Source organism: Leptonychotes weddellii, chromosome 4 (assembly GCF_054177405.1).
Source record: "Leptonychotes weddellii isolate Sample4059 chromosome 4, ASM5417740v2, whole genome shotgun sequence".
Lineage (NCBI taxonomy): Eukaryota > Metazoa > Chordata > Mammalia > Carnivora > Phocidae > Leptonychotes > Leptonychotes weddellii.
In genome coordinates, this window is record NC_138372.1 from 46,585,028 (window position 1) to 46,611,083 (window position 26,056).

The 26,056-nt window shown below is 36.3% G+C and overlaps 1 protein-coding gene across 9 annotated transcripts in view; it reads right to left on the reverse strand.

The window, feature by feature from the left end:
- Window positions 1–26,056, reverse strand: part of DOCK7 (dedicator of cytokinesis 7) — a 210,485-nt gene that overhangs the window by 19,394 nt on the left and 165,035 nt on the right. For 2 of the 9 annotated variants that reach the window (XM_031027711.2, XM_031027706.2), the window contains 12 exons: window positions 24,567–24,749; window positions 24,294–24,456; window positions 20,213–20,309; window positions 18,600–18,696; window positions 17,931–18,065; window positions 16,644–16,796; window positions 11,667–11,825; window positions 10,873–10,973; window positions 9,208–9,400; window positions 7,679–7,822; window positions 5,006–5,137; window positions 3,484–3,498 (listed from right to left, as the gene is read on the reverse strand). In XM_031027711.2, the coding sequence (XP_030883571.2) occupies window positions 3,484–3,498; window positions 5,006–5,137; window positions 7,679–7,822; window positions 9,208–9,400; window positions 10,873–10,973; window positions 11,667–11,825; window positions 16,644–16,796; window positions 17,931–18,065; window positions 18,600–18,696; window positions 20,213–20,309; window positions 24,294–24,456; window positions 24,567–24,749 (1,572 nt within the window). The remainder of the gene's footprint in view (window positions 1–3,483; window positions 3,499–5,005; window positions 5,138–7,678; window positions 7,823–9,207; window positions 9,401–10,872; window positions 10,974–11,666; window positions 11,826–16,643; window positions 16,797–17,930; window positions 18,066–18,599; window positions 18,697–20,212; window positions 20,310–24,293; window positions 24,457–24,566; window positions 24,750–26,056) is intronic. The other 7 variants (XM_031027707.2, XM_031027712.2, XM_081816976.1 and 4 more) reach the window with 4 other exon arrangements.

Here is a 26,056-nt window from a genome sequence, read left to right on the forward strand (position 1 = left end):
AAGTTCTTAATTAAGCTATATAAATTCCCATACCCTATATACTGATATACAAACATTAGGACATAAGTATGATCTCTGAACCATCTTCCACTTCTGATGTTTTCCTTGAGAATTTTTGAGAATTTCCTTGAGTAAGTCTTTTGAGAATTAATGGGTACCTCCTACCCTATGCTTTGTCTTTTGCTGTATTACAACACTGTCCTCTCTACTCTAATACGATAAGCAGGTTGGTGGTTCACCTATGGAATATATTCTTCTAAGATATAGCCTGTTACATTTCTTTTCAGAAGTTCAGTTTCAACCATTCCATGTCGTAGTCCAGGAAAAAGAAATCACATCTACTATCCTCTACACTGTGCATGTTTTCTGTCCAAATCTTTCCTTTTTCTGAAAAGTAGCATAAAGGGCAGAACACGATCAGTGGTACTGCATCATGAGATGCTCAGTCATGGGTCTGTACCAATTATCAGGGAGTCACCAACTACCCAAAAAGTTGTCTCCTCCTGGAGATAAGAAGATTCTTCCCACCTATTATGTTTTCCTTAACTTTCTTTGTATCTGACTTAACATTCCTGAGGTAAAGACTAGGCTTTTGGAATTTCTTTTTTCATTCCCCTCCTTCAGGGACTCCCCCCACCTCCATCATATCGCTGTTTCTAATTCTGCTCTACCTTTACTTGCTTAGATGAGTTAATTTATCTCACTTAGCTTTAGCATGGATTAAAGCATTAAAAATTCAACAGAAACCACTGCACCAAAACTATGGCCAGTATTTCCGAGCACAGAAACTGTCTCATAGTCATGTCCATCCAGCCCAATGACAAGAGTTAAGATATAGCCCTTTTGCATGTTTCGATCTCAAAAGTTAGGGTACCCCACTTTTCTTTAGCGGTCCAGCAGAAAGAGTTTAGCTTCACAAAGCTAATAAGCCCTTCTCTAGCCTTTCTGGAGACGATAAAATATACCTAATACGGTAGTGATATTCCCTTTGAAGAAATATGTTGTAATCTTTTAAGAAAAAAAAAGAAAGGAGAAAGTGTCACATGACTATTACCAATGTTTGGGGATTGATTATTCTGAAAAATCCAAACTTGCATTAATCTATTTCTGAAACTGATCACTGTTGGGTACATGGATAAATGCTTCTTTTAAAAATGAAACACACACACGCAAAAAATGAAATCAGTATAAAAATTTCCATACAGAAATTCAGTATTTCTCTTTTCCTAAAAATTTTTTTAAAATGCAATCGTAAGAAAGAAATGATTAAAACACACTTTATTTCCTACTATTGCCAGAAAAAGAAATGGGCTTGGGAAAAGAGAAAATAAAGGTGAACACTAAATAGCCATTAAGGTACTGAGAGTGAAAGAGCAGGGAACAGCCACCATGGTTTGTGACGGGTTCCTGATTGGTTCCTTTGCATGGTAAATACTTGATCAAATTGCTAAGTGTCAAGTTTTAGAGTTATCTTTTACACACACACACACACCCCTCAAAAGCTTTGCCAACTCCAATTATTTGTACCAAATCAAAGAGCATAATGAAAAATGAAACACACTGCCCAGAAGGGCTTTCCTGTAAGTCAGGTAGTGAGTTATCCATTCAAAGAGCCTTTCTACACAATGGATAAGTTATCCTTACTGGATATTAAACCAGTGAGTTCTCTGAGAATACTAGGATATTAGCTAGGAAACACAGCTTTTAGAAAAAAAAAACAAAATTACTGAAGTTTTCACAGAGTCAAAAAGAAAAATATTCACAAGATAGGAACTTACCACAATAGACAATAGTAAAAGTAGGGAGTAGGGTCAGCAACCAGGGGCAAGAGAGAAGAGAAAACAGAAAGCATTTTAATTAGGGAAATTTCAAAACAAATAAGCAGCAAATGGTGGCAAACACATTTTTAAAATGCAAGCATCCATTTAAGTTTTACAAGGGAAAAGCAAAAAACAAACGTGCAACAATTTTAGAAGCTACAAAGCTAAAAGTCCAGTGAAAGGTAGTGACAAGAATATAAACAGAAAAATAAAGTCTGCACGACTTTTATCATGCAATAAACATGATGACAGAATGATATTAATGTCATAACCAGTGAAAATTATACCTTTCAGGGGTCGATTTAGCATCAAGCCGACTAGTAATAAACTGCTCAGAGGTTTCAATATATCTTCTTTCATGCCTACTTTTCAGCTAATTTCATTTCATGTGAGGAAATCCATAAGGAACTTTACCATTCCTAGATTAACCATGGCAAGTCTCTTTCTGTTATCTCCTAACTGAGCCACAAAAATGAGGAATTATATATTAGATATTAATGAGGTCATACACATTGAATCTGGAGAATTAAGGTAGATATGCAAGTACTGGCTTCAACTGAAGAAAAGCAGAAAGTAGGGACTAATTCAGGAATGGAGGAAACACAGTAGTAACATTTATTCCTGAGGTTTTCTATCTGGGTCCCCAAATAAGGACCGCAGTACAAAACCAGAGAAAGCGTAAGCTGTTGAGCCAACGTGAATGTGACCTCCAAGTGAGAGGCAAAGCAGACAACTTTACAAATACACCTCGCTTAAAATAAACCTGATTTAGTAATACCCTGGCTTCACCTCATCAAAATAAATTAAGGCACATTTTCCAGAACTCTTTTCTTTATAGAAAGATTTAAAACAATAGCAATCAAATCTTTCTGGCTTTTTTCAGGTAAAATTCGATTCATACATTACTCTTTACAAGCCTACCTCCTACATAAAAGGAAGCATATGTAGTCTTCCACACAAATTATCAAACTGTCAAGTAGAGGAGGTCAAAGTAAATTTCATGTTCTCCCACTCTCTTTATCCCTCCCACCAACAAAATTTAAATGACAAAGTGAATTTCTTCCCTCAGTAGTGCTCATACTCAAGGTGAAGTGACTCAAGATCAAATCAACACATTATTTCATCAATTCTGAGACGCACATTTTTTTGGCCCACATTTTAATATCCCTGATGTTGTGATTTAATACGTTTCCTTTTCTTTCTTAAAGGCATATAAAATAATGGTATGTCTTACAATTGATGGCGTCTTTGATCAGATGAAATATTGTATTTTCTATACACCTCTGAGCAATAACACATAAATCGACCTCTGTAAAATGAGGTGAAACAATATGGTTAAAAAAAGAAATCTGTGTGTAAATGCTGATGAAAGAAAATGCTTCAAAGGATAAAAACAAACTAAAGTGACGACAAAGTGGCTCATTTACCAAAGAATCTCATTAGTACAACATATGAATTTCCATGCACTGCCTACAACCTCTTAATAATAAATTGCTTAAAATAACTTAAGAGTATTTTAACAAAATTTCTTTGGTTAATGAATTCAGTTGATAGCAGATAGCAACAGAATGCCCACAGCTAGCACATGTGGGCAAAGCATTGGCATAAGAAATCTCATCAAATCAATCTATTAGTGTCTTTAACTAACTAAAACATTACCTACCTCCCAGCCAGTACTCTGTATAATAAAAAGTAAAAAAGGGCAAGTCATAAAAAAAAAAAAAAAAAAAAACTGTTTTAAAAGAAAAAAAAAAAAGGCCAAAGGAACTTGAGCAGTGTAAGGCACCATATACGATAAAATCTTCTCTGCGAACAGAAGACAGCAGGATATTTTTAACACCATATTCTTTCACTTAAGATCTGTGACAATTTCCTAAATTGCTTGTTCAAAACCTAAGTAGTTAAAATTCCACCTTTTAAAAACTTTAGAAAGAGAAACTATAAATTTTGGTGAAAAAGAGACAGCTATGTGTTCCATTAATGTATCTGAATTAGACCTCTAACTCACGGGAGCTGTGCTTCACTGAACTACCCAGCGTACACTGGAATAGAAATCGCAATTTTGCTCAAATGCCTATCATACAAATGGAGGAAAATTTCTTGCAAACTACTAGCTCCAGGTGTTCCAGACCTGACATGTAACTGACAGTGCATGTACACAACTGATTATTATAAGACCCACCTGTTACCATCATGAATCATAATAAATCTCTGGCAATTTCAGTGTTTTAGTAGAGGACAATAAAATATTGACTTAATAATAGCAGCCCTGTTTTAAGACTATTAAAGTTTTTCAGATTATATCAATTCATCCAGAATAGCTTAGTCCACAGCGAGAAAGAGGAGGTCAAGCTGACAGACAGTAGAACAGGACTAGTAATGAATACAAAAGTGGATCATCAGTACTCCACGTCCTTCTTGGATGAGGGGTAGCAGATAACAGCACAGGGAGTCTGGGGAAGGGAAGGGAAAAGCGGGGAAGGAGGCTCAACAGGATATTTCAGAGTATATTAAGAGAGCCAAGAATTTAGTTACAGGGAAATCAATTGCTAGGAGTCTACTTCATTTTTAAACCAAGCCTTATTTTGATTTTAATTTTGGTGATAACGTGGATTCCATGAACTATAAACAAGTACTAAAATCATGCTATTATAATTGAATAAGCATAAGACAACAGTTTTAGTCATTATTTTCACTAAATATTACTTTCATATTAGAAATATATTAAAGTATGATTGAATGGAACATCTAGGGAAAAACAGTTGAAGCTGAGGTGAAAACATTAACAATATTAGTTTATTAAACTTTCATATCATTTAATAAAAAACTAACAAATACAAAACTTTTTTGGCAGCAAAAGAAATCAACTTAAAAATCAGATTCACAATTTTAACTCACATTTGAAACAGAAAAGAACTCACAATTTTAAAAATTTGCCAACTATTAATTTTTAAAAAGTGAATAAAAAAAACTGTGTAGAAAGTTTATGATGATCATGATCTACTTTAGGTAAATTCATTTTTTGTTAATGAATCTTGCTTTGGCCATGAACCATCATTTTGACATTGTTCATTTGTAACCTGATTAAAATGGTCATTTCATCAGATCTACTTTGACATCAGGACAAAGCAACACTAATGCTTTCAGACAGTTTTCTCCATTTACACTGAAATTGCAATCATTACCTGATGAACAATTTTGCTGAATGCTTCTTGAAGTTTACCATGAATTGTGGATAGTTTCTTTGCATCCCGATTAGCTTCGTGAATAGGAATAAGTACTTTGTAAACCTCATTTACTGCCTCATACATGCCAGCCTATAAGAATAATGTTATAAGATATTGTTTTCTCTTACATCAATATGAAAGTAAAGAATTACAATTTATGAATTCACAATACTTCCACTAAGGCAATACCACTGAAGCTTTCCCAGTAGGACATAAAAACAAACACTACTAATTTTTAATTTTATCAAGCCTTAATAAAAGAATTTTGCACAATGCATTATCTCCTCTAGATGGATAGATATGTACGTGTGGGTATATTTTACACAAAAAACGTATATGCATATTTAAATTTCTATATAATTGAAATTGAACATTCTGATATCTACACAGTAATTACTTCACCAGTGTGTATGTGTGAGTACTTACATATGCATATAAACTGTGGCAGAAATTAATCCTGAGCAGAAGAATAAAAGAAACCCAAGTACTACATTAGTCACAGACACCAGATAACCTGTGGCATCCTGGCAAGCTAAAATTATTTACATTTCTAAAACATTAAATTGGTACAGGAAATCTTATTGGAAATAACCTGTGGGAAAAAAATCAGTGATCTTTCACCAGATTTAAGAAGGTTCTGAGCTACCAGATTTTATTGCCCTAGAGGCCAATGGCCGGCCAAGGGCTACTCTGCTTACAACCACAGTGAGGGACAACATGTGTTTGTACTGTTACTCCGTTTTCTTATCCTTAATAACGGGTTGGTGGCTGTAATGAAGGAAGAAAGAGAGATTTTCCAAGAGCTGCTGAGTTCTATTACCTCACAAATCAACATATTTTGCCAAGGAAATAAACATATGGTTCTTAAATTTTCTAGTAAAAGTTCACAGGAGTTTAAGCAATCATGTAACTGTAATAGTAAAAGATATATAGTGTAACTAAAATGCCCCAGTAATTATTGTAATTAAGATTAGACAGATTAGGGGGTGCCTGGGTGGCTCAGTCAGTTAAGTGTCTGCCTTCTGCTCAGGTCATGATCCCGGAGTCCCAGGATCTTCTCCCTCTGCCCATCAGGCTGTTCATGCACTCTTTCTCTCTCTCTCAAATTAATAAAATCTTTAAAAAAAATTTTTTAAAAAGAAAATTTAAACAGATTAGTTGAAAAACAGTGAATTTCATAATTACATGCTATTACAAAAAAACTTCTGTAATACAGGCCATTGTATAACTATGAATTATTAAAATTACACACACACACAGAGTGTGTATTTATTAAAATATTCCATTAATAAGAAAAAACACTTCCCCACTGCTGCTAGTTCAGATCACTTAAAATGAAACTCAAGCAGCAGGGATCAAGAGGAGCAATCAGGACATTTGAGGTCCTCAGATAGGAAATTTTAAAATGGCAATTACCTAACATTCTTAGAGTCTCAGAATAATTATATTTAAATAAGCTGGTTCTTACTGGGAATAATGGTGAAGAGGATGGTAATGCCAAACACTAATACTTACTTGGAGCCAGGCACCATGATAAGCACTTTACATATATTAACTCATTTAATCCTAACAGCATTCCCATGCGATTCCTACTACTATTAGATGCATTTAATGGATGAGAAAAGCGAAGCACTGATAGGCTGAGTAATTTGTGCCCGAAGTGAGTGAACTACTAAGGTAGCAGAGCCAGGATATGAATTCTGGCTGTATGCCTTCTAAATAGATGCCCTTAACCAACACATCGCAGGGTAGGGTTAAGGCCAGGAGAATAACCAATTCCCTATAGCAGTATAATGGTGAAGAAGGGCAGCATTGCATATTATGTTAAGCTTTCCCCTTACCCTAACATGAATTTCATAGTCTCCTAAACCTTGGCACTGGGACACTAAATACCCAACAGAAATGTCAGAGAAAGCAGGTGTCCCTATTACCATAGTTTAAGAAAGTAAGCAGGGCTAGCTCTCTTTCCCTTCTCCAATAATCATCCTATCATGGATCAATAAGACTGCTTCAATTCTTCACATAAGGATAGGGAGGGACAAGGACTGGGCTTATAACATGGTACAGGCAAAGGATCAAGGACATAGTTCATAAAGCTCCTGGTAAGTAAGCTCTAGGTCTCTAATACCTTCCTAAAAGGGCTCACTATGCAACCAAGAGATGAGGGGCCATAATTTTCCTGAGCACCAGGGCAACGTCCAAAACACTCAAAAGAAGATTCTCCCTGTCATCCAACAGACCAGCTCTAGATCTAGAGCCACATTAGTCTCCTCAAATAGGAAGTTAAAATCATCCAGAGGTTTTCTTTTTTGTTCTGATTTTTAATTTTAAGGTTTTAGAAAATGTTTGGTGGTAAAAGTTTTATAAACCAAAAAAAAAAATCCGTTATAGATTAAGTGATGGTTCATAAATAAGCAAATGAAAAATACTGGAGGAAATGACAGGTTATTAAGACAAAAAGGAGTTAAGCAGTGATATATTTACAGAGAAAATCTGTTCCTAGACAGTTTTTAAGGTGCTTGGAGAAAACTATCATAAGGTAAAGCAGGGTCATAGGCAGAGAGAATACACATATTATGAATAATTCAGAGGTATGTATCTGTGGAAAGAGAATGAACAGGAGTCATCTACCATAGAGAAAGAAGCAGCTGCTTGTTCCAGTAATCCCACGAGTCCTGACTCAGTAAAGTACTTTCCAGAGCAGATACCTTCTTCATCTGGAGATACCACATCATCGGAGACTGCAGATTCTTCTAAAACATTAGATGAAATATTCTGGGGGAGAAAATTAAAACGGCTTTTGAAATGGAATTAACTTCTTAGCATGAAAGATGTATATAAGGAAGTAACTGAAGATGAAATATTAATACAAGCTTGGATTAAAAAAAAGGTGGGGGTAGTCAACACAAAGATAATAGACAAATCTCCAAGATCCTTCTGTATTCTGAAGATGACAATAAATGGTAATACTATAGTAACTTTTCCATTAATAAAAGTTGTGAGATAGAAAATTAGAAAAATCACGGGCTAAGGAAAACAGTGATATGATACAGGACATCGGAGACTTAAACAGTCTTTATTTTTAACTTAAATGATTTTGTCAAAACCCCCCACAAGGAAAATTAAGGCGCAATATGGCTTGGCTTGCCTAACATACATTGAGTTAATGAACAAACTCAGATATAATAAAATCCAACGAGATTGGGATCAGCCATTATTTCCAAAGAAGAAATAATGCATACTACCTTAAATATTTTTACCTAAACATTTACAGCAAATATACACTCAATTTGACATTTTTTCAAAGTAGATCTAAGGCCTTTTCTTTGTGTACAGGTCTCCAGATTTTTGTCCAATCTCTCTTGACTAGATACCCATAATGCAACCTTCAGTAAAGATTTCCAGTTCTGGTTTCTTTAGTGGAAAAACTTGAACTCAGAAGGTTATCCAATTATCCTAGATTTCTAGGAGCTCTCCCCCCAGTCTTCTGTAGTTGGGCCAGAATTAATTCAACAGCAATTGTTTTGGAGACTCACTTTTATCAAGTCTTTGCAAAACATTTAACTTAGTTTTCAGAGAAACAATGACTGGCTTTCTCTCCACATTTAGATTTCACCAGCAGACATAACATTTAACTAAGTTTTGTAATTTCCCAAATCTGACATTCACAGGTTTTCAAGAAAGCATAACTGACTCCTGGCAAGCAAAGAATTCCACTAGTGGGTCAGAGGTATGGATCCTACAAGGGAGTAAACTATCATCTCTGAGCCACGGTTATCTGCCTCTTTATACAGAGAATGGAGAATGCTGGGTTATCTGATGTTTTAAGTAAAAGCCAGTTCAGAGTTTCTACTGTATTTGGGTTCTCCGTATTTCACATGTGTTTCATAGATGCTATGAAGTCCATAGCAGTATAGGCAAAGAGAATAAACACTGGTGTTGAGAGGTAAAAAAAAAAAGGGGGGGGGGGAGAAATTAACAAGAAATACTCTTTACCAATGTATTCAAGACAGTGATAGTGAAATGTTAATTTATCTTGTGAAGCATTAGCTTTAGTCTTTATGCTTTCCTTACAAGCTGAGTAAATCTTAACACCAGTGAGAAAAGGTAAAACTAAAAAGGACATACCTTGATGTACTGTAAACCTGGCAGATTCCTACCTGAAATGTTACACATCCTACAGGAAGATATTTGCGGTCCTCCAGCATGCTCAGATATTCAGCGACAAGTGCTGCTGAGTGGACCAGGCACTGGGCAGCTTCGGCATGGTTGCTTCGTTCCGAGTGTTTGCCCGCCATGTTCTGCAACCAGGTCAGTCGCAGATCTGGAGAGGTCTGGTAGCCCTTGGCAATTCTAATTAGAAGAGAAATTCTTTTCAATGAGCATTTGCTTCCCAAGCTGGAAGGAGTTTGGACTGCTCGTTCAGTATTTACCTAGAGAGGTTTCTGTCATTGAGCACAACCTATTAAGACAAGTGTTTGAATGGTATGAAAATGTCTCTGAATATGCTTAAAGAAGTAACTGTAGGCCCATGGCATGGTTGATAGCAGTTTTTTTGTGGGGGGACTAAAAAAAAAAAACAAAAAAAACCACACACACACAAAAAACATGCCATTAGTAAGGGAAAGCTATGAGAACGTATGTGTTCATTATGGGAATATAAAGAAGTTTTATAGTCAAAAAAAGATTTATAAGACAGTTTCATTGCATCATATTTATTTTAAAGAAATATTTGTGTCTTTAAAGAACTCCAAAACTATAAAAAGAGAGGGTCATATGCCAAAGAAAAGTCTCAAGTTTTACTTGCATCTTTCAAGATATAACAGGAATTACAAATTTCTCAAAATGTGCTCTTAGAAATATTACATTATAGGCACAGCCATATTTAAAATCAGGAAACTTAATGTTATGGTAAAATAATACGCTGTATTTTCTTCCTAAAGGATTGATATTTACCTTTAAAATATGGGTCTTAGGCCTCTGCATGAAGTCTAGGGCACAGGATAGTAAGGTGTAAATATGTGTCATAATTATTTTTAAAAGTCCTCTGTTTTTGAAAAGTAGCATGGAAAAAGTGCATTTTGACTTTTCAATCTACCAGTAGAAAATGACTTAAGTAATTCTGGTATGTTTATTTTTTTTATCTAATGCTTTCTGTATGTTTTACCAATTTGTTTTTTTTAGTTTTTACTTAAATTCCAGTTAGCTAACATACAGTGTAATATTAGTTTTAAATGTATAATTTAGTGATTCAATACTTCCATACAACACCCGGTGCTCATCACACAAGTGCCCTCCTTAATCCTCATCACCTATTTCATCCATTCCCTTGCCCCCCTCCCCTCTGGTAACCATCAGTCCTCTATAGTTAAGAGTCTGTTTCTTGGTTTGTCTCTCTTCCTCTTTTTCCCCTTTGCTCATCTGTTTTGTTTCTTAAATTTCACATATGAGTGAAATAATATGGTATCTGTCTTTCTCTGACTGGCTTATTTCACTTAGCATTATACCCTCTAGCTCGCTCCATGTTGTTGCAAATGGCAAGATTTTATTCTTTTTGATGGCTGAATGATATTCCATTATATATATACCACATCTTATTTATCCATTCATTGGTCGATGGATACTTGGGCTGCTTCCATAATTTGGCTATTGTAGATAATGCTGCTATAAACATCGGGGTGCATGCATCCCTTTGAATTGGTATTTTTGTATTCTTTGGGTAAATACCTAGTTGTGCCATTGCTGGATCATAGGGTACTTCTATTTTTAACTTTTACCAATTTAAACCTATTACACAAGGTACAAACGAATCAAACAAATGATACCTGTACATTAGATCAATCAACATTTCAGGATCCTCCTGGTGTTCCTTCATTTTAACAGTATCAGAAAGGATCATATGGAGATTGAAAACCAAATCTTGAACCTGCAGCAGAGAATTTTATTTAAAAAAAATTCTTTAATTATCATTCATTCACAATCACTAAATTAGTTTGGAAGATATTTCAGATAAACATCTGAAGGTTGCAAAACAAATAAAATGACACTGATATAGTTCTAAAGGATATGGATATGCTGGAGTACGGTGAGTGAAGGGTAGTAAACTTTATACTAAACTCCTCAGTGGGCTGTTTTTTTCTGTTTTGTTTTGTTTCCAGCTCTTCTCTGGAAACAAAGAGAACTAGAAGTAGAAATAAAATACAGGGATGTAGAGGATACAAGAAGAGAATACAAAAGGAAATTCTCTCCTAGGTTTCTCTGTTTCTGATTCTCCCAATGGTAGTTTGTAAAAACTTCACTTTTAAGGACAATTACTATTTCATTAATAAGTGGGAATAATATTTCATCATAAAGCTTCCTATTTGTTTATACTGCCTAGGTCTACTATTTGTTATTTGTTACAAATTCACAGAATTACATATCAAAGATATTAAGCTTTCCAAGAAGGAAGCATGGCTTATTGAAACAAAATGATTCACCCCATCTATGGCATATGATCTATGGATTGAAAGAAAAATACAGATTCCTCCAGTAAAAACCAAAGTTTGAATTAACAATTTGGAAAGTGCCTATTTATCATCCTATTTCAACTAGTGATCTAGAAAGTCACATTTCTGACCTGATCAGGAAATGTCGTTTCCCTCAATTCCAGATCTTCTTCAGCATATGTCAATATAGTCTTTAGAGAACGTCTTAAGAATTCCTCATTAAAATTCTGAGATGTGCCCACCAAGGATGACAGTGACATGGTTACCTGCATTTTAACCCTAGCAAAGTTCTGTAACAGAGAAATTGTCAGGTCAGCACTTAATATAGAAAAACTTAAGGAAAAAGTCTACTTTTTGTACTTGCTGAATGAAAAGGTTAGTAAAAAAAAAAAAAAAATACCACTCCAAGCAAGATATTTTTTAAAAAGTAATGAAATATGCATATTAAAATCAAATTATTTTAAAACCTTATAATAAGACCCAACACTTAGAATTTTGCCAAGAATAATATGCTACAAAACAGAGTAAAAAAAAAAGCCATGTATTAGAATTGAATTAGAAGTTGTACCTAAGACTTTACATTAATCTGTTTTGAGGTATGTATTATTAATAATAACACTATGTTTACACATGAGGTTATAGAGCTTGACCTGTATCACAAAATTCGTGGTGAGAGATGTCGTCTTTAACCTCCAGCCCATTTCATTAGGTCCATTACCATGATGAAAGTAATTTAACACACATCATGCATGAAGTAACTTAAAGCAGAATCTCTGGAGTAATGCTTAGAAGTAGTTTACATTCTTCCTTTTACAGGGTAAATTCATTTCTGTCCCACCATTTCTCCCTATGAAACCACTTTTAAGAGGTTAATCAGGGATAACCTAGTAAAGGCAAATCCAAGATACTTTCTGATCAATATTCTACCTGACATTTCTGTATGTTTAAATGTATTGATTACTTTTTATCCTTGAAAATTTCCTGCCTAACCTTCAGTGGTACCATTTTATCCTGATTTTCCTAAATATATCCACTACTTTTTGATTGCCCTTCTTAAATACCAGTGTTCCCAAAGATTCTGTCAAGAAACCTCTTCACTTGTCATTCTGAACAGCCTCATCCATTTCTTTGCCTTCAATTGGTATAGATATAATATCTAGGTCTTCCGCTTTTATTTCTCTCTAGAGCTCCAGGCCATAGTATTTTACTAGATGGCTCTATCTGGATCTCATAGGCACCCCAATTTTAACATTTCTAATATGCCTTCTTTTCCTATTGATTAAACAAATGGTACTGCTATTCTTGTAGTCATTCAGGCCAAAAAAGCATCTAGGAGTCATCCCTCTGTCACTCTCCCCTGTCCTTATCCAAACCACAGAGCCAGTCCACACTCCCCCCAATCTGTTCCAGTCTGGTCTTTCTCCATTCCCAAGGTCACTGCTATGGTTTACACCCTTACCATGTCTTACTTGGATTACTGCATTAACTTCTTAATTAATCTTACGGCCTTTTCTCTCATAACCCAAGTTTATTTTCTACATACTATCAGGGAAATTTGTGTACATTTTTCAAGTCTGAACATATCACTCCTCTCCTTAAAATATTCCAATGGCTGACCACAGCCTTGAGGATAAAAGTCAAGTATATGACTCAGTAAAGATCTCAAACTATACAGTGGGAATTGAAAGACCAGTACTAAAACAAGTATCTGCCCTACAGATAGCTCAGTCTAGGCCTTTTCAGTTACAACTTTATCTCTTCCTATTCTCTCTTCCAGCCAGAACCATCACGAAGTGCTAAAAGAGTATCTTTCTCTGTTTGCCTGTTCCCTTCTCTTGACTCCATGCCTTTTTAATTATGCATGTGCCATTTTATTCACCTACAAAGTGCTACCCACCTATTTATCATTCTGATCAGGCAATTCTTCATCCTTGGTTCAAGCATCTCCTCTTTCTGAAAACGCATCTCTGGGAGCATAAATCATTTTTCTCTGTGCTTACACAGTGCCCTGTGCTTACCTCTCGTTATATTAATAACAGCAAACACTTATCAGCATTTGCTCAGTGCCAGTTACTGTTTTAAGTGTTTTACCTAATATGAATTTATATATCCTCACCACAGAAAGAGTACTTCTTGCTATTATTAGGATGAACATTGGCTGTTCATAGATGAGCACTGTTCATTTCTTCTCCCACTAAATGTTAAGCTACTTTAAAAAAAGAAAAAAAAAGAACTGTTCTTTTATCTATGTGTGCCCAATGCCTACTACAGTACCTAGAACACAGTTCAATACTTGGTTCTAATATCTGTCAAATACATAAACTATAAATCACTGCCAGTTTTAAATTACCCATTCCTTATTAGAGGTACTACCTGACACTATGAGGATAAATTACCTATTTTTATCCTACTATATAAAGCTTTCCTAAAACAACAGAAGATGTACCAACAAGATTCCAAGTGTGGTCAAACTTTAGGGACTTTATTTCAAAAGCTAAACAGGATCAATAAAGTACCTGGATCCTTCTGTTCTTGATTAAGAAATGAGGACTTGGCTTCCGGTTAAAAAGGGACAGTGTGAAATAGCAATTTCCTACTTCTCCTGGACTTTATACAAAAATGAAAGACGAATAGGAAAAAATCCACAAACTTTATTTTCATCAAAGGAGGAGTCTGATGTAATCCATGTATTAGAAAAATGCAGAATGGTTGCCAAGATAGGCTAAGATAGGATACAGTTTCAAAAGAAGGCAAGGAGAAGAAAGCAAAGAGTGAGGGATGCTAGGGCACAGATTTCAGAAATAATGGGGAAAAATACTTCTTTCAGATAGGAGACTCACTTTGAAGTCATAAAGCTCTTTGTCTCGAAAACAAAATGAGCTAAAAATCTGGGAAGACTGGCTAGAAATGGTTTGACCAGAAACTTCAGGAAGTTAGGCAAGGTGTGTTTACAATAGCAAAATCCCATGAGAAACACATTCCTGAAGGAACTTCCTACAAATACCTGGGCCAAGACAATCCAACTCCTTCTACGTTGAGTAATAAAAAAGGGAAGATTAGTGAAACTCACCAGATGAAAAACACTTAATAGAAAAATGTTATGAAACAGATGAAAATTCTAATGAAATATTTTGCCTTAAATTATTAAAATGTATAAACTTTAGAAAGGAAAACAAGGCAGAAATAAACTCAAGGAAAGAGCACAAATCAGAAAGAGAGGACACAAAATAGGAGCTTACATGTGAGCTGACACTATTTAAAAAGAAATAGAAAAAAAGATAAAATTGGAAAAAGAAAGAAAGGATGTCATGGAGAGCACATAAGGTATATAGGACAGAGAAATTCTGAGAAAAAGAACCACAATAAATGGAAATTTTAAATGTTAAAAAAGGAAAAGAGAAAATAATGATAGGCAAAAAGTAAAGCAAAACAAAACAAAAAAAGTAAAGCAAAACAGATCCAACATATGCATAATTGGTACCTAGCAGAAAAACCCCAAACCCTGGAAGAAAATATTCAATTTTATATTCAAGAAAACTTTCTGAAATAAACTGAAAGTAGGTATGATGTGCCTGAGAAAATTAACAAAAATTGGTCAATACCAAGATACATTCTAGAAAAGATATTTAATTTTAAGTTTAAAGAGAATCCCTTGAGCAACTGGGAGGGGAAAAGTTATTTAAAAGGGAAGAAAATAGCAGACTCTCTTCAGATATCTCTATAACAATATTTAAAGCCAGAAGAAAATGGTATTCAAGTATCTCTTTTTCTTTTTTCTATTAAGTATTCTTTATCTGGTATGTTTTACTGGTCTTTCTCACCACCACCCCCCCTTTTTTTCCATTCAAAGTCTGAGGCAAAAAACTTCATAACTATCTTTGCTGTCCTTTAAGTACAGAAAACACTGAACAATCAAGAACTTGGGAAATATTATTCCCACGAACTGTCTTGCATAAACAACTACAGGAGAGTATTTAGCCACATAAGAGATGAATAAAACAAAACAACAACAAAAAAGTAACAAAAGATACAACAGTTATGAATACCAATTTACCAAATAAGAGGTAGAGGAGAAATAAATAATGCATAGGCTTTAAATCACCTCCTTCAGTCCACCAAGTGGACCAAAATAACAAGGATATAGAAAAATAATGTAATTAATAAGGTATATTTAACTCAGTACTCTGAAATAAAGTAAACTCTTTTTAAGTGCTTGTGTAACATTACACATCCACAGTACAAAAAAGGAGACACAGTATTTAACATTGTATAATCACATTGAAATAAAACCAGAAATTAACATCCAAACTTTAAAACAAAAAGGACTGTCAACTCCTGGGATTAAAAATTCAAACTGGGGGCGCCTGGGTAGCTCAGTCGTTAAGCGTCTGCCTTCCGCTCAGGTAGTGATCTCAGGGTCCTGGGATCGAGCCCCGCATCGGGCTCCCTGCTCTGTGGGAAACCTGCTTCTCCCTCTTCTACTCCCCCTGCTTGTGTTCCCTCTCTCACTGTGTCTCTCTCTGTCAAATAAATAAATAAAATCTTAAAAAAAAAAAAATTCAAACTGAAACTACAAAAAATATCTACAAAACAAGAATACTGAAAACACTATATATCAGAACCAATGAGATACCAAAAACAATGCTCGAAGGAGGAGCTAGGCCTTAAATACTTACATAAGTAAAAATAAATGAACTATACGTTTGACTCAAAGTTAGAAAAAAAACACTACACGTGAAGAGATTATCAAACAAAACACTTAAATGAAAACATGGAGTTCTTCAGGCTGGCCCATAATCATAAAATACCAAACCAAGACATTAAAACCTTTCATTTCCTTTATTAGTGTTTTCATTTTACCTAATGATAATAATTAGATTTTCCAAAAGCTCGCGATACATTTATATTCCGAGTTGTACTACTATAGGTTATTTGTAGTACGGGAAGCCACACTGGAGATGTGGATTTCTGTAAGAGAGCCACATGATAAGAAGTATCAAGACAGCGCAGGCTCGAAATACACAAAACGCCGTGCTCCGCACCCACACACGCTAAGCAGGCATCTGCAGAAGTTCGGGCCCCTTGCGAGCGGAGGGATGAACACTTACGTTCCCGATCTCGAAGTTCTGTCTCATGAGGAGGTACAGCGAGGCGCCGGCATGGGACCGAATCGGGCCGACACTGCTACTGCAGTGCCGCAGAAGGCGCAGGCACAGGTCCGCACACTGCTCCGTCTCTTCCTCAAACAAGAGTTCGGGGAACTGTCCAAAACGACGCAAAACAACGGTAACAACAGATCACCACCAACACCGAACTTGCGCAGCCAGAGTTCCAGGGGAAGGTCAATAGCGCCCGAACTAGAGAGTTGCAGGTATAGCCCAGTTTTTAAAAACGGTGACGCGCTATTTGCTAATGCTTGATAATGTGGACCACAGAGCCAGGCGGATTGGGTCTGAGTACTGACTATGTCACTTATTAGCCAGCAGCGCGACGCTGGACCAGTTTTCTCAGCCATAAAATGGGCCTAGCAATATCTACAGGGGATTGTAGGACTGCATCTGAGACGAGATACTATGCACAAAACAATACGGTAACCAACATGTAATAATTCTGCAACGATTTTATTATAACCCATTGGTTAAACCTCCACTGACAGCTCTGCGCATTCCGTATCATTAGATGACTATGATAAAATAGATACCTTCAAGATTTAAGAATATCCCTACTTCCCGGGGAAAGACAAACACCAGAAATAAATATTTGCGGTAGGTGAACAAACAAAAGTACCTTCTTTTCCATTCATCATGGGGTAAGTTAACGCCAATGGAATGAACTTATTTAAGGTGTAAATAACAAATCAAATTAATAAGGAACAGACAGAATGAGATAAAGAGAAAACAAGGAAAGCCCCATATTTTAAATTAGTTATTAATTTGGGGCCCTTCTCCACAACAAAACTACTGTTTTTTTAAGCCCAAAACTGGTTAAGGGTGATCCAAATAAGAAAGAAATTACAAAAGGCAAGCAGTAGCGGGACGCCTGGGTGGCTCAGTTGGTTAAGCGACTGCCTTTAGCTCAGGTCATGATCCTGAAGTCCTGGAATCGAGTCCCGCATCGGGCTCCCTGCTGAGCAGGGAGTCTGCTTCTCCCTCTGACCCTCCCCTCTCTCATGTGCGCGCTCTCTCTCACTCATTATCTCTCTCTCAAATAAATAAAATCTTAAAAAAAAAAAAAAGGCAAGCAGTAGAAAAGAGGAAAAGAAGAATCGTGGGTCTCAGGCTATTATTAAAATGTTAACTATAAATATATTAACCAACGACTGTGTTAGATGATCTTACACAACATAAAGAGAGAAAGCAAAGTCTGGTAAGATTGCACGTTCAAAAATTACCTACCTTTGAAACCAGGGCTCTCTGTGTAGCAAAACAGTGTTGCAGATAAACTGCACTTTGGTTACAGGCCATGCTATGCAGTAGGACTTTCAGTACCCCACCAAGGATGCTCTCTTTGGATTCTGTTACAGAAACTGTCTGCAATTTAAAAACAGATTAAAAAAATGGAGATGTACCTGCAATTTTGTTAGGGAGACAGAATATAAGAAAACAGTTTTTAAAAATAGAAAAGGACAACATAAGATCTAGGAGGACGTCAGGGAAAAGAAGCTGAGCAGGATTTGAATAAGGGAAGAACAGGGGGAAAAAGAATGAACAGGGGGCGCCTGGGTGGCTTAGTCATTAATCGTCTGCCTTATGCTCAGGTCATGATCCCAGGGTCCTGGGATCAAGCCCTGCATCTGGCTCCCCGCTCCGCGGGAAGCCTGTTCTCCTTCTCCCACTCCCCCTGCTTGTGTTCCCTCTCTCGCTGTGTCTCTCTCTGTCAAAAAAATAAATAAATAAAATCTTTAAAAAAAAAAAAAAGAATGAATAGGATTTAAGTGAGAAAAAAAGAAAGAAAAATGTTTATGAACTACCGATATTTCAGTGTAATTGTATGGCTCAATAAATACTTTTTGCACAATCCCAATTTACCAAGTCTTTACTTGAAATTCCTCGTTTGTGTCTTACCTGGACAACAATCTCTAATGTATCCAAAATGATTAGGTTTGCTTCAGTAGCCAGATTTCCATCAATCAGTGCTTCATGCTCAATCTCTGCTCTTGATCTAATATAAAATATTATAAGAAAGTACATTTACATAGACCCACTATGCAAAAAAGACTTAAGTCTTAAGATTCATAGAAAAAAACTTGGAACCATTTTTTAATATTTGCCTGAAAGAAAAATTGTAAGAGAATAGAAAGACAATATTTTACACAATAAGAAGTGTTTTCTTTGACCCTGCATTTTGTCAACCATGTCAGTACATATTTTCTCACCCCATTACAGTCCCACAATACCAATGAAAGCATAAATGTTTAGCTTTCAGAGATGTAGCAAACACAGGACACTGTTTTATTCTGAACGGCACGGACACTAGGTGGTGCTATGTGGGCTTGGATTTAGGGCTGCTTCATGTAAAGCAACATTCAAAATGTTTAGTGCTCATCTTACCAATTCAAGGATTTTCAATTTATTTAAGATGAAAGTACTTATTTTTTTCTAAATTATCATCTAAATTCTCAATATTTTGTATCAGAAATACTCTTGAACTTCCCAGCCACCAGAAATGTCAGAAATAAATTTCTGTTGTTTATAAGCAACGCAGTGTGTCCTATTTTGTTACAGCAGCCTGCAGAGACTAAGACACTTTCTTGTAATCCAAACACTCATCTATATGGAACTGAGTCTGCGACTTGCTCTTTGCTGGCTTGCACAAGACAGTCCTTCCTAGGGTTTATGATGCTACTGTCTGTGAGCTAGTATTTCCGCAAGTTTATCTGTGAAAATCCTCCAAAGCCTGGTCTCAAGATGGTTCCTAAGTAGGGTGACCAAGCATCCTGGTTTGCTTTAGGATAGGACTGTGGGATTCCCTGGGATATGAACATGGGTATACGTGGCAAACATGAATGAGTTGGTCACCATATTCTCAGAATTTATTGGGCCAGTCAACCTACTTGAGGGCTAACTTGTAATTACAAATTCTCAAGAGAAAAATTTTAGACCCTTGACTCAATGCCACATTTCAAGCCAACGAATTTTACCCAAGGTCACCTAGGCAGTGAGAAGGGTTTACTTCTAGTTTCCCCTACACCGATGGTACAGCCCTTTAAGATCCAGAATCAGTGAAGTACATTTTTGGTTGTTTTTGGCAGTAGGGTCAGTCAGTGTACCTATTTACCTCATGCTAAAACCAGAAGACCTGAAGTATTTTGTCTTTCTTTAATTATATTTTAAGCTCCAAGAGGGCAAAGATTAGCTTTCTAACTGTTGGTGACCTGGAAATATTTAGTTCACTGTGACTCCCAAAATACATGAAAAAATTATTACAGAATAATTCGAAGGCGGATATTTAGACACATTTGGAAACAAAATGGGTAACATTTTGCTTTACTATACCACATGAAAAAGTCTTCCCCCAAATCTTTTTTAATCTAAACTTTAAAAACTAAATATAAGTATTTTGTTGTCTAAGATGTGAATACCTAATATATAAAAAACAACACTAAAATTAGTGATTTTCATCCTGCATTTGAAATCCAACAAGCCCATCAGTAACATAAAACAGAAGGTCATATTACTTGTCAAGCTTCTCAGTGTTTTGACGCCAGTGAGTCATATCCTTTCTCCACCTCAGATTTTCTTGACTTCCAAAGGCACTTCCAGATGGGCTTCTCTCTGTCAAATAAATTTCAAAACCATTTTTAAAATGTTATATATTTGGACCACCTATAAGTATATTTGCAACTTATAAGAAATACTGCACAATGCTCACTTTATACATAGTCATTTTATCTTCAGCACAAGTGGAAAAAACTAACAATAGTACTTATTAAAATTTAAAAAAAAGTTATAGAAGAAATACATTTGTTACATGTAATATTAAAAAACAAGCTCCCTTTTATATAAGCAAACTTTCTTAACACAGATTTTCTCAAAACCTAAACCATGACTTATAAGGCCCCACATGGTAAGATCTTACTTCCAACCACTCTCCTTCCTGCTTACACCACCACAGTCATTCTGTGTGTTCTCTGTATATACAGTCTCCCTCTACATGCTCCTGATTGAGGACCTCCACAATAGTTATTGTTCCTCTTATGCGATTGTTCTTCCCACAAATTTTCACTGGCCAGTCATTCATAATCTCCACAGAAAGGTCTTCCCCAACTCTCCAACACATTTTTTTCTTTTTTAAAAGATTTTATTCATTTAAGAGAGAGAGAAAGAGCACGAGCAGGGAGGAGGGGCAGAAAGAGAGAGGGAGAAGCAGGATCCCCACTGAGAAGGGAGCCGGACAAGGTGGGGCGGGCCCCAATCCCAGGACCCCAAGATCATGACCTGAGCCGAAGGCAGACGCTGAACTGACTGAGCCACCCACGTGACCCTCTCCAACACTTTCTTTCCTCTTAATTGGCTGTATTTCTTTCTCTCCATTAGCACTTATGATCACGAGAATTTAAGCTACTTAAGTAAGAATGGAGATTATGCCTATTTTGTTCACCCTTTTATGTTCGGGGTTGACAATGTGTCTGGCAATACTGAGAGCTCAACAAGTTTTTGTTTAATATATAAGCAAAATAGAAGGATTCCTAAAGTAATTACTTCCTTTGATCCACAGAAGGCAGGATAGGAGAAAGATGGGGGCTTTCTCCCAAAGTTTCTGGGATGGAAAGCAGACTGAATGCTGGGGGCTCCTGTAAGGGGTAGCAGCAACAGAACTGGTTCATACAAATTCAGCAGAAATGAAGAAGGCATTTAGAATTGTGGAGAGATACACACCTAAATGATGGAATCAGCCATGATTTCAGAATTTCAGCTAGAAAACTAACGCTCCTTTTTGAAAAACCCAAGACTTAAAATTGGTTAGGAGGATGGAAAAAAAAAAAAAAAAGTAAAAATTCAGAGTTCAAATAGAAATTTTAAAAATAATGAGACAAATCTGTCACACAATAAAGGACATGTCTGGGATATTTCTTCTACTTTCTCTCCCTTCCCTTATCTCCCTTTTTTTTTATTGTGAAATCTCTATCTTCAAAATATTTTGTAAAATAAAACAAAAAAACATATGCCTATCTTTACACAGTTAACAAAACTGATATCTGGGATCTATTTACATTTTCATCATTAACTTTTTTACCCCCATGAAACTGTCTCTCATCTCTTAGCTAAGAATGTCTATCATTAGGTGATGTAACTTGTATGTCCAAACATAAATAAGAATCGCAAAGGCTTAATTTTTCTAAGAACTTTAATTTAAAAAAAAATCAGATTGGGGCGCCTGGGTGGCTCAGTCATTAAGTGTCTGCCTTCGGCTCAGGTCATGATCCCAGGGTCCTGGGATCAAGCCCCACATCGGGCTCCCTGCTCCGCGGGAAGCCTGCTTCTCCCTCTCCCTCTCCCCCTGCTTGTGTTCCCTCTCTGTGTCTCTCTCTGTCAAATAAATAAATAAATAAAATCTTAAAAAAAAATAAGATTAATTGACATATAACATTATTTTAGTTTCAGGTGCATAATATGATTCAATATATGTATACATTATGAAATGATCACTACTATAAATCTAGTTAACATCCATCACCACACATAATTTCTTATGATGAGACCTTAAGACATACTCTCTTAGTAACTTTCAAACATACCATGCAGTATTAACTGTAGGCACCATGCTGTACATTACATCCCTAGTACTTATGTGTTTTATAACCGGAAGTCTATACTGCTTGACCTCCTCCATCCACTCTGCCCATCCCTCACCCCACACCCAGGGCAACCGCCTATCCATTCTCTGTATCTATGAATTTATTCATTTACTTATTTTAGATTCCACATAGAGAACTTCAATTCTTATATTCAAAGATAGCTGTCCTAAGGCCACAGGCTTAAAAACGTAACATACACTTAACAGTTCCACTCTCTCTGACATTAAACCTTAGAAAGAGCTGTGGTATAATACAGAGAACTACCCTGGAAGTCAAAAGAGCCTGGTTCTGTCACATAGTTTATGATCTTAGGCAAGTTATTTACCTCTGGTGAGTTTCATTTTTTCTTTTTTTTTTTAAAGATTTTATTTATTTATTTGTCAGAGAGAGAGACAGAACACAAGCAGGGCGAGAGGCAGGCAGAGGGAGAAGCAGGCTCCCCGCCGAGCAAGGAGCCCAATGTGGGACTCAATCCCAGATCCCTGGGATCATGACCTGAGCCGAAGGCAGCCACTCAACCGACTGAGCCACCCAGGCGTCCCGAGTTTCATTTTCTTTAACTTAAAGGTAGGGATGATCATTCATTGATTTGGGTGATAATTAAATGACCTAAATAAAAGTTCATTTTCATATTTTAGAGGGTTGTTGTATGTAATAAAGGAGTTAAAAGAAAATCTGTTAAGTACACTGTAGACTGTATATAAACTGAAAGTGAAAAAAAAATGGTTCTCTTAATTCCAAAGGCAAAGGTTTTGTATTCTTATGAAATTCCAAATATACTGGATAGCATATAAAAGATATTTAAGTTTACATAGATAAATGATGTCTACGTGTTTATGTGTTTATGGCCTATCAGAAAACATTAAAAATATTCACGTAAATGTGCATAATATATTGAACTATTAGCATGTGTCATATACACAGATGTCTAAACCATGTCCCTGACCTTAAGGAACTCTCAGCAACACTATTATTTGTCACTTTAGAATTTAGGAAATGTTTACACACACAGTCACTACAAATATGATAAGATCAGCTAAACTACCTTCTAAGTTCTCAAAACAATCACAAGTGGATGAGGAAAAGGAAAGTGAGATTAAGTGGCTTGGCCAAGGTTATATGGCTAATGGATAGCAGTACTTGGGATTAGAAACAGGCCTCAAATGCTATTAACCTGTTTCTCTCCCTGACATTTGAGTCTGACGGACAATATATTTCCCTTAAATGCTGGGTATTTTAATTTATTGTGCCAAATAGGAAATTTTTAAGAGTAAAAAGTGACGCCATGTAGGAAGTAGGACACTAAGACTGAACCATAATGTCAAGTACGGACTTTGGGTGATAATGATGTGTCAGTGCTGGTTCAATACCAAGTCTAACAAGTCATCAGTCTAACAAGTCATCACTCTGGCGGGGGATGTCGACAGCGGGGAAGGCAATGCATGTGTGTTAGGGAGTAGATGGGAAATCTCTGTACTGTTAGCTCAGTTTTGCTGTGAACCTAAAACTGCTTTTAAAAAGTCTTAAGGGGGGGGGAATGCTATTAATAATCACACAAGGGCAACAGTAATAAACCGGGACTCTCCAGAACAAATCAGGAAATATGTTCACCCTGTTTAGAATTCTAATTTGAATTCCTACAGAGAAGTGGTTACTCAAGTAAATTCACTGTTTCATTCAAAACACTTTTTAAGCGGCGCCTGGGTGGCTCAGTCAGTTAAGCATCTGACTCCTGATTTCAGCTCAGGTGACGATCTCACGGTTGTGAGATCAAGCCCTGCGTCAGGCTCCATGCGTGGAGCCTGCTTAAGATTCTGTCCTCCCTCTGCTCCTCACCCCCCTTCCTTTCTAAAACAAACAAACAAAAAATGAAAAACACTTAAAAGAGTGTAGAATCTTTGAAGAATTGCAACAATGATCACTATAATATATAGTTCAAGGAAACTGAAAAAATTCTCACCAGAAGGAGAAGATATTGTGTACGTACCAAGCTGTCCTCGGCTTCGGCGCACCATTTCTTGCCTAGCACCTATGCTCCCAAGAATAGCTTCTTCAAGCTTTGCTCTCATGTCTTTTGATTTCTTAAAGGTCAAACTATTCATTCTTTCAAACACTTTCTTTCCCTAAAATTTGAACATTAGAAAAGAAGAGACACTGAGGAACTTTTGTTCTTCCTTTTCCACATGACGTTTGCTTTCTCATTCTTCTCTGCAATGGCATAGCGATCACTTACTTTGTATTCAAAGCAAGATACACAGAGATAAAGCAAATCTAGTAGCCGGTTTAGCTGTAGGACTGAGAGATCTGTAAACCACTTTTGTAGAACCGTCTCATCTGCATTCTTGAGAACCCAAAGTAGACAAATCAAAAGGCTCCGACTGGATTCTGCTGAAAAGGTAGTGTGTTGCCTGCCACTCTGAAAATAAAGAATAGTAGAATGAGACAGACTGATCAATGGCCATTTCTTTTGGGGGGTTGTTAGGTGTTTTCTTCTAAATACAATAAAACAAAAATTGCTTTAAAAAGCAAATATTTATAAAGAACCATTTGAAGAGGCATCTGGGTGGCTCAGTCGGTTAAGCGTCTGCCTTTGGTTTGGGTCATGATCTCACGGTCCTGGGATCAACAACTGCCTCAGGCTCCCTGCTCAGTGGGGAGCCTGCTTCTCCTTCTCCCTCTGCCCCTCCCCCGCCCACTTGTGAGAACAGGCTCTCTCTTTCTCTCCCTCTCTCTCTCTCTGATAAATAAAATCTTTAAAAAAAGCCCCACCATTTGATTTAGACAATCCCTGAATAAGTCACAGAGAACTTTAAACTTAAGGTCCTGAATTTTAATAAACTTTTCCCAGGATTGAAAGATTGTTTTAATTTATGGTAGTGCTTCCAGCAGACAACAAATAAACATCAAGGGACAAAGCTAAAAGATCCTACTATTAAAACTAATGTATCTATTTTCATCATGTCTGATGTAATATGGTAAAAGGAAAAAAGCACTCAGTAAAAGTGATATAAGAATAGAAAGTAATAAAAAATGTTGATCAGGTTTAGAGAACCACAGTTTCCTCTCAAGGGCCACTGTTAGAGCAGATAAGGTGAAGGTGCTATTTTCAGTCTTCATATACTTATATACTGTTGCAACTGTATACAGTATGTGAAACATAAACGAAAAACTAAGAATAAAAACTTGTCTACAATACCATTTATTCCGTATTTATTCTGCTCCAGTCATCATGCTAAGCTCTTTCCATACGTTATTTCATTCAGTCCTCCAACAATATTACCAAGGGAGTTGTATCATCTCAGTTTTACAGACAAGAATACAGGATGACAATAACAATGACAATGATGACAAAACATAACAAAATTTGAAATGTGCCAGACACTATGCCAATCATTTTTTCATATTTAATGCTCACAATGATTTTATGAGATGGTACTAACTACGGTTATTTCTAGTTTACAGGTAAGGAAATGAAAAGCTAGAAAGTAAGCCAGGATTTTAGTCCAGGTTAACCAGACACCAAATCTTATATTCTTCTATATTTGTCTATTATACTACATTCTAATATTTGGTGAAGTAAATATATTAAATAATAAGAAGAAAGCAGTGGGAGGGATGTTGAGAGAAAAAGACAAAGGAAGTACTTAACCACTGGTGTCATGATCTCAACTACTACCCTTAATCCCTCTGCTGTCCCGGATGATGAAAATGATGGCAGCTGAC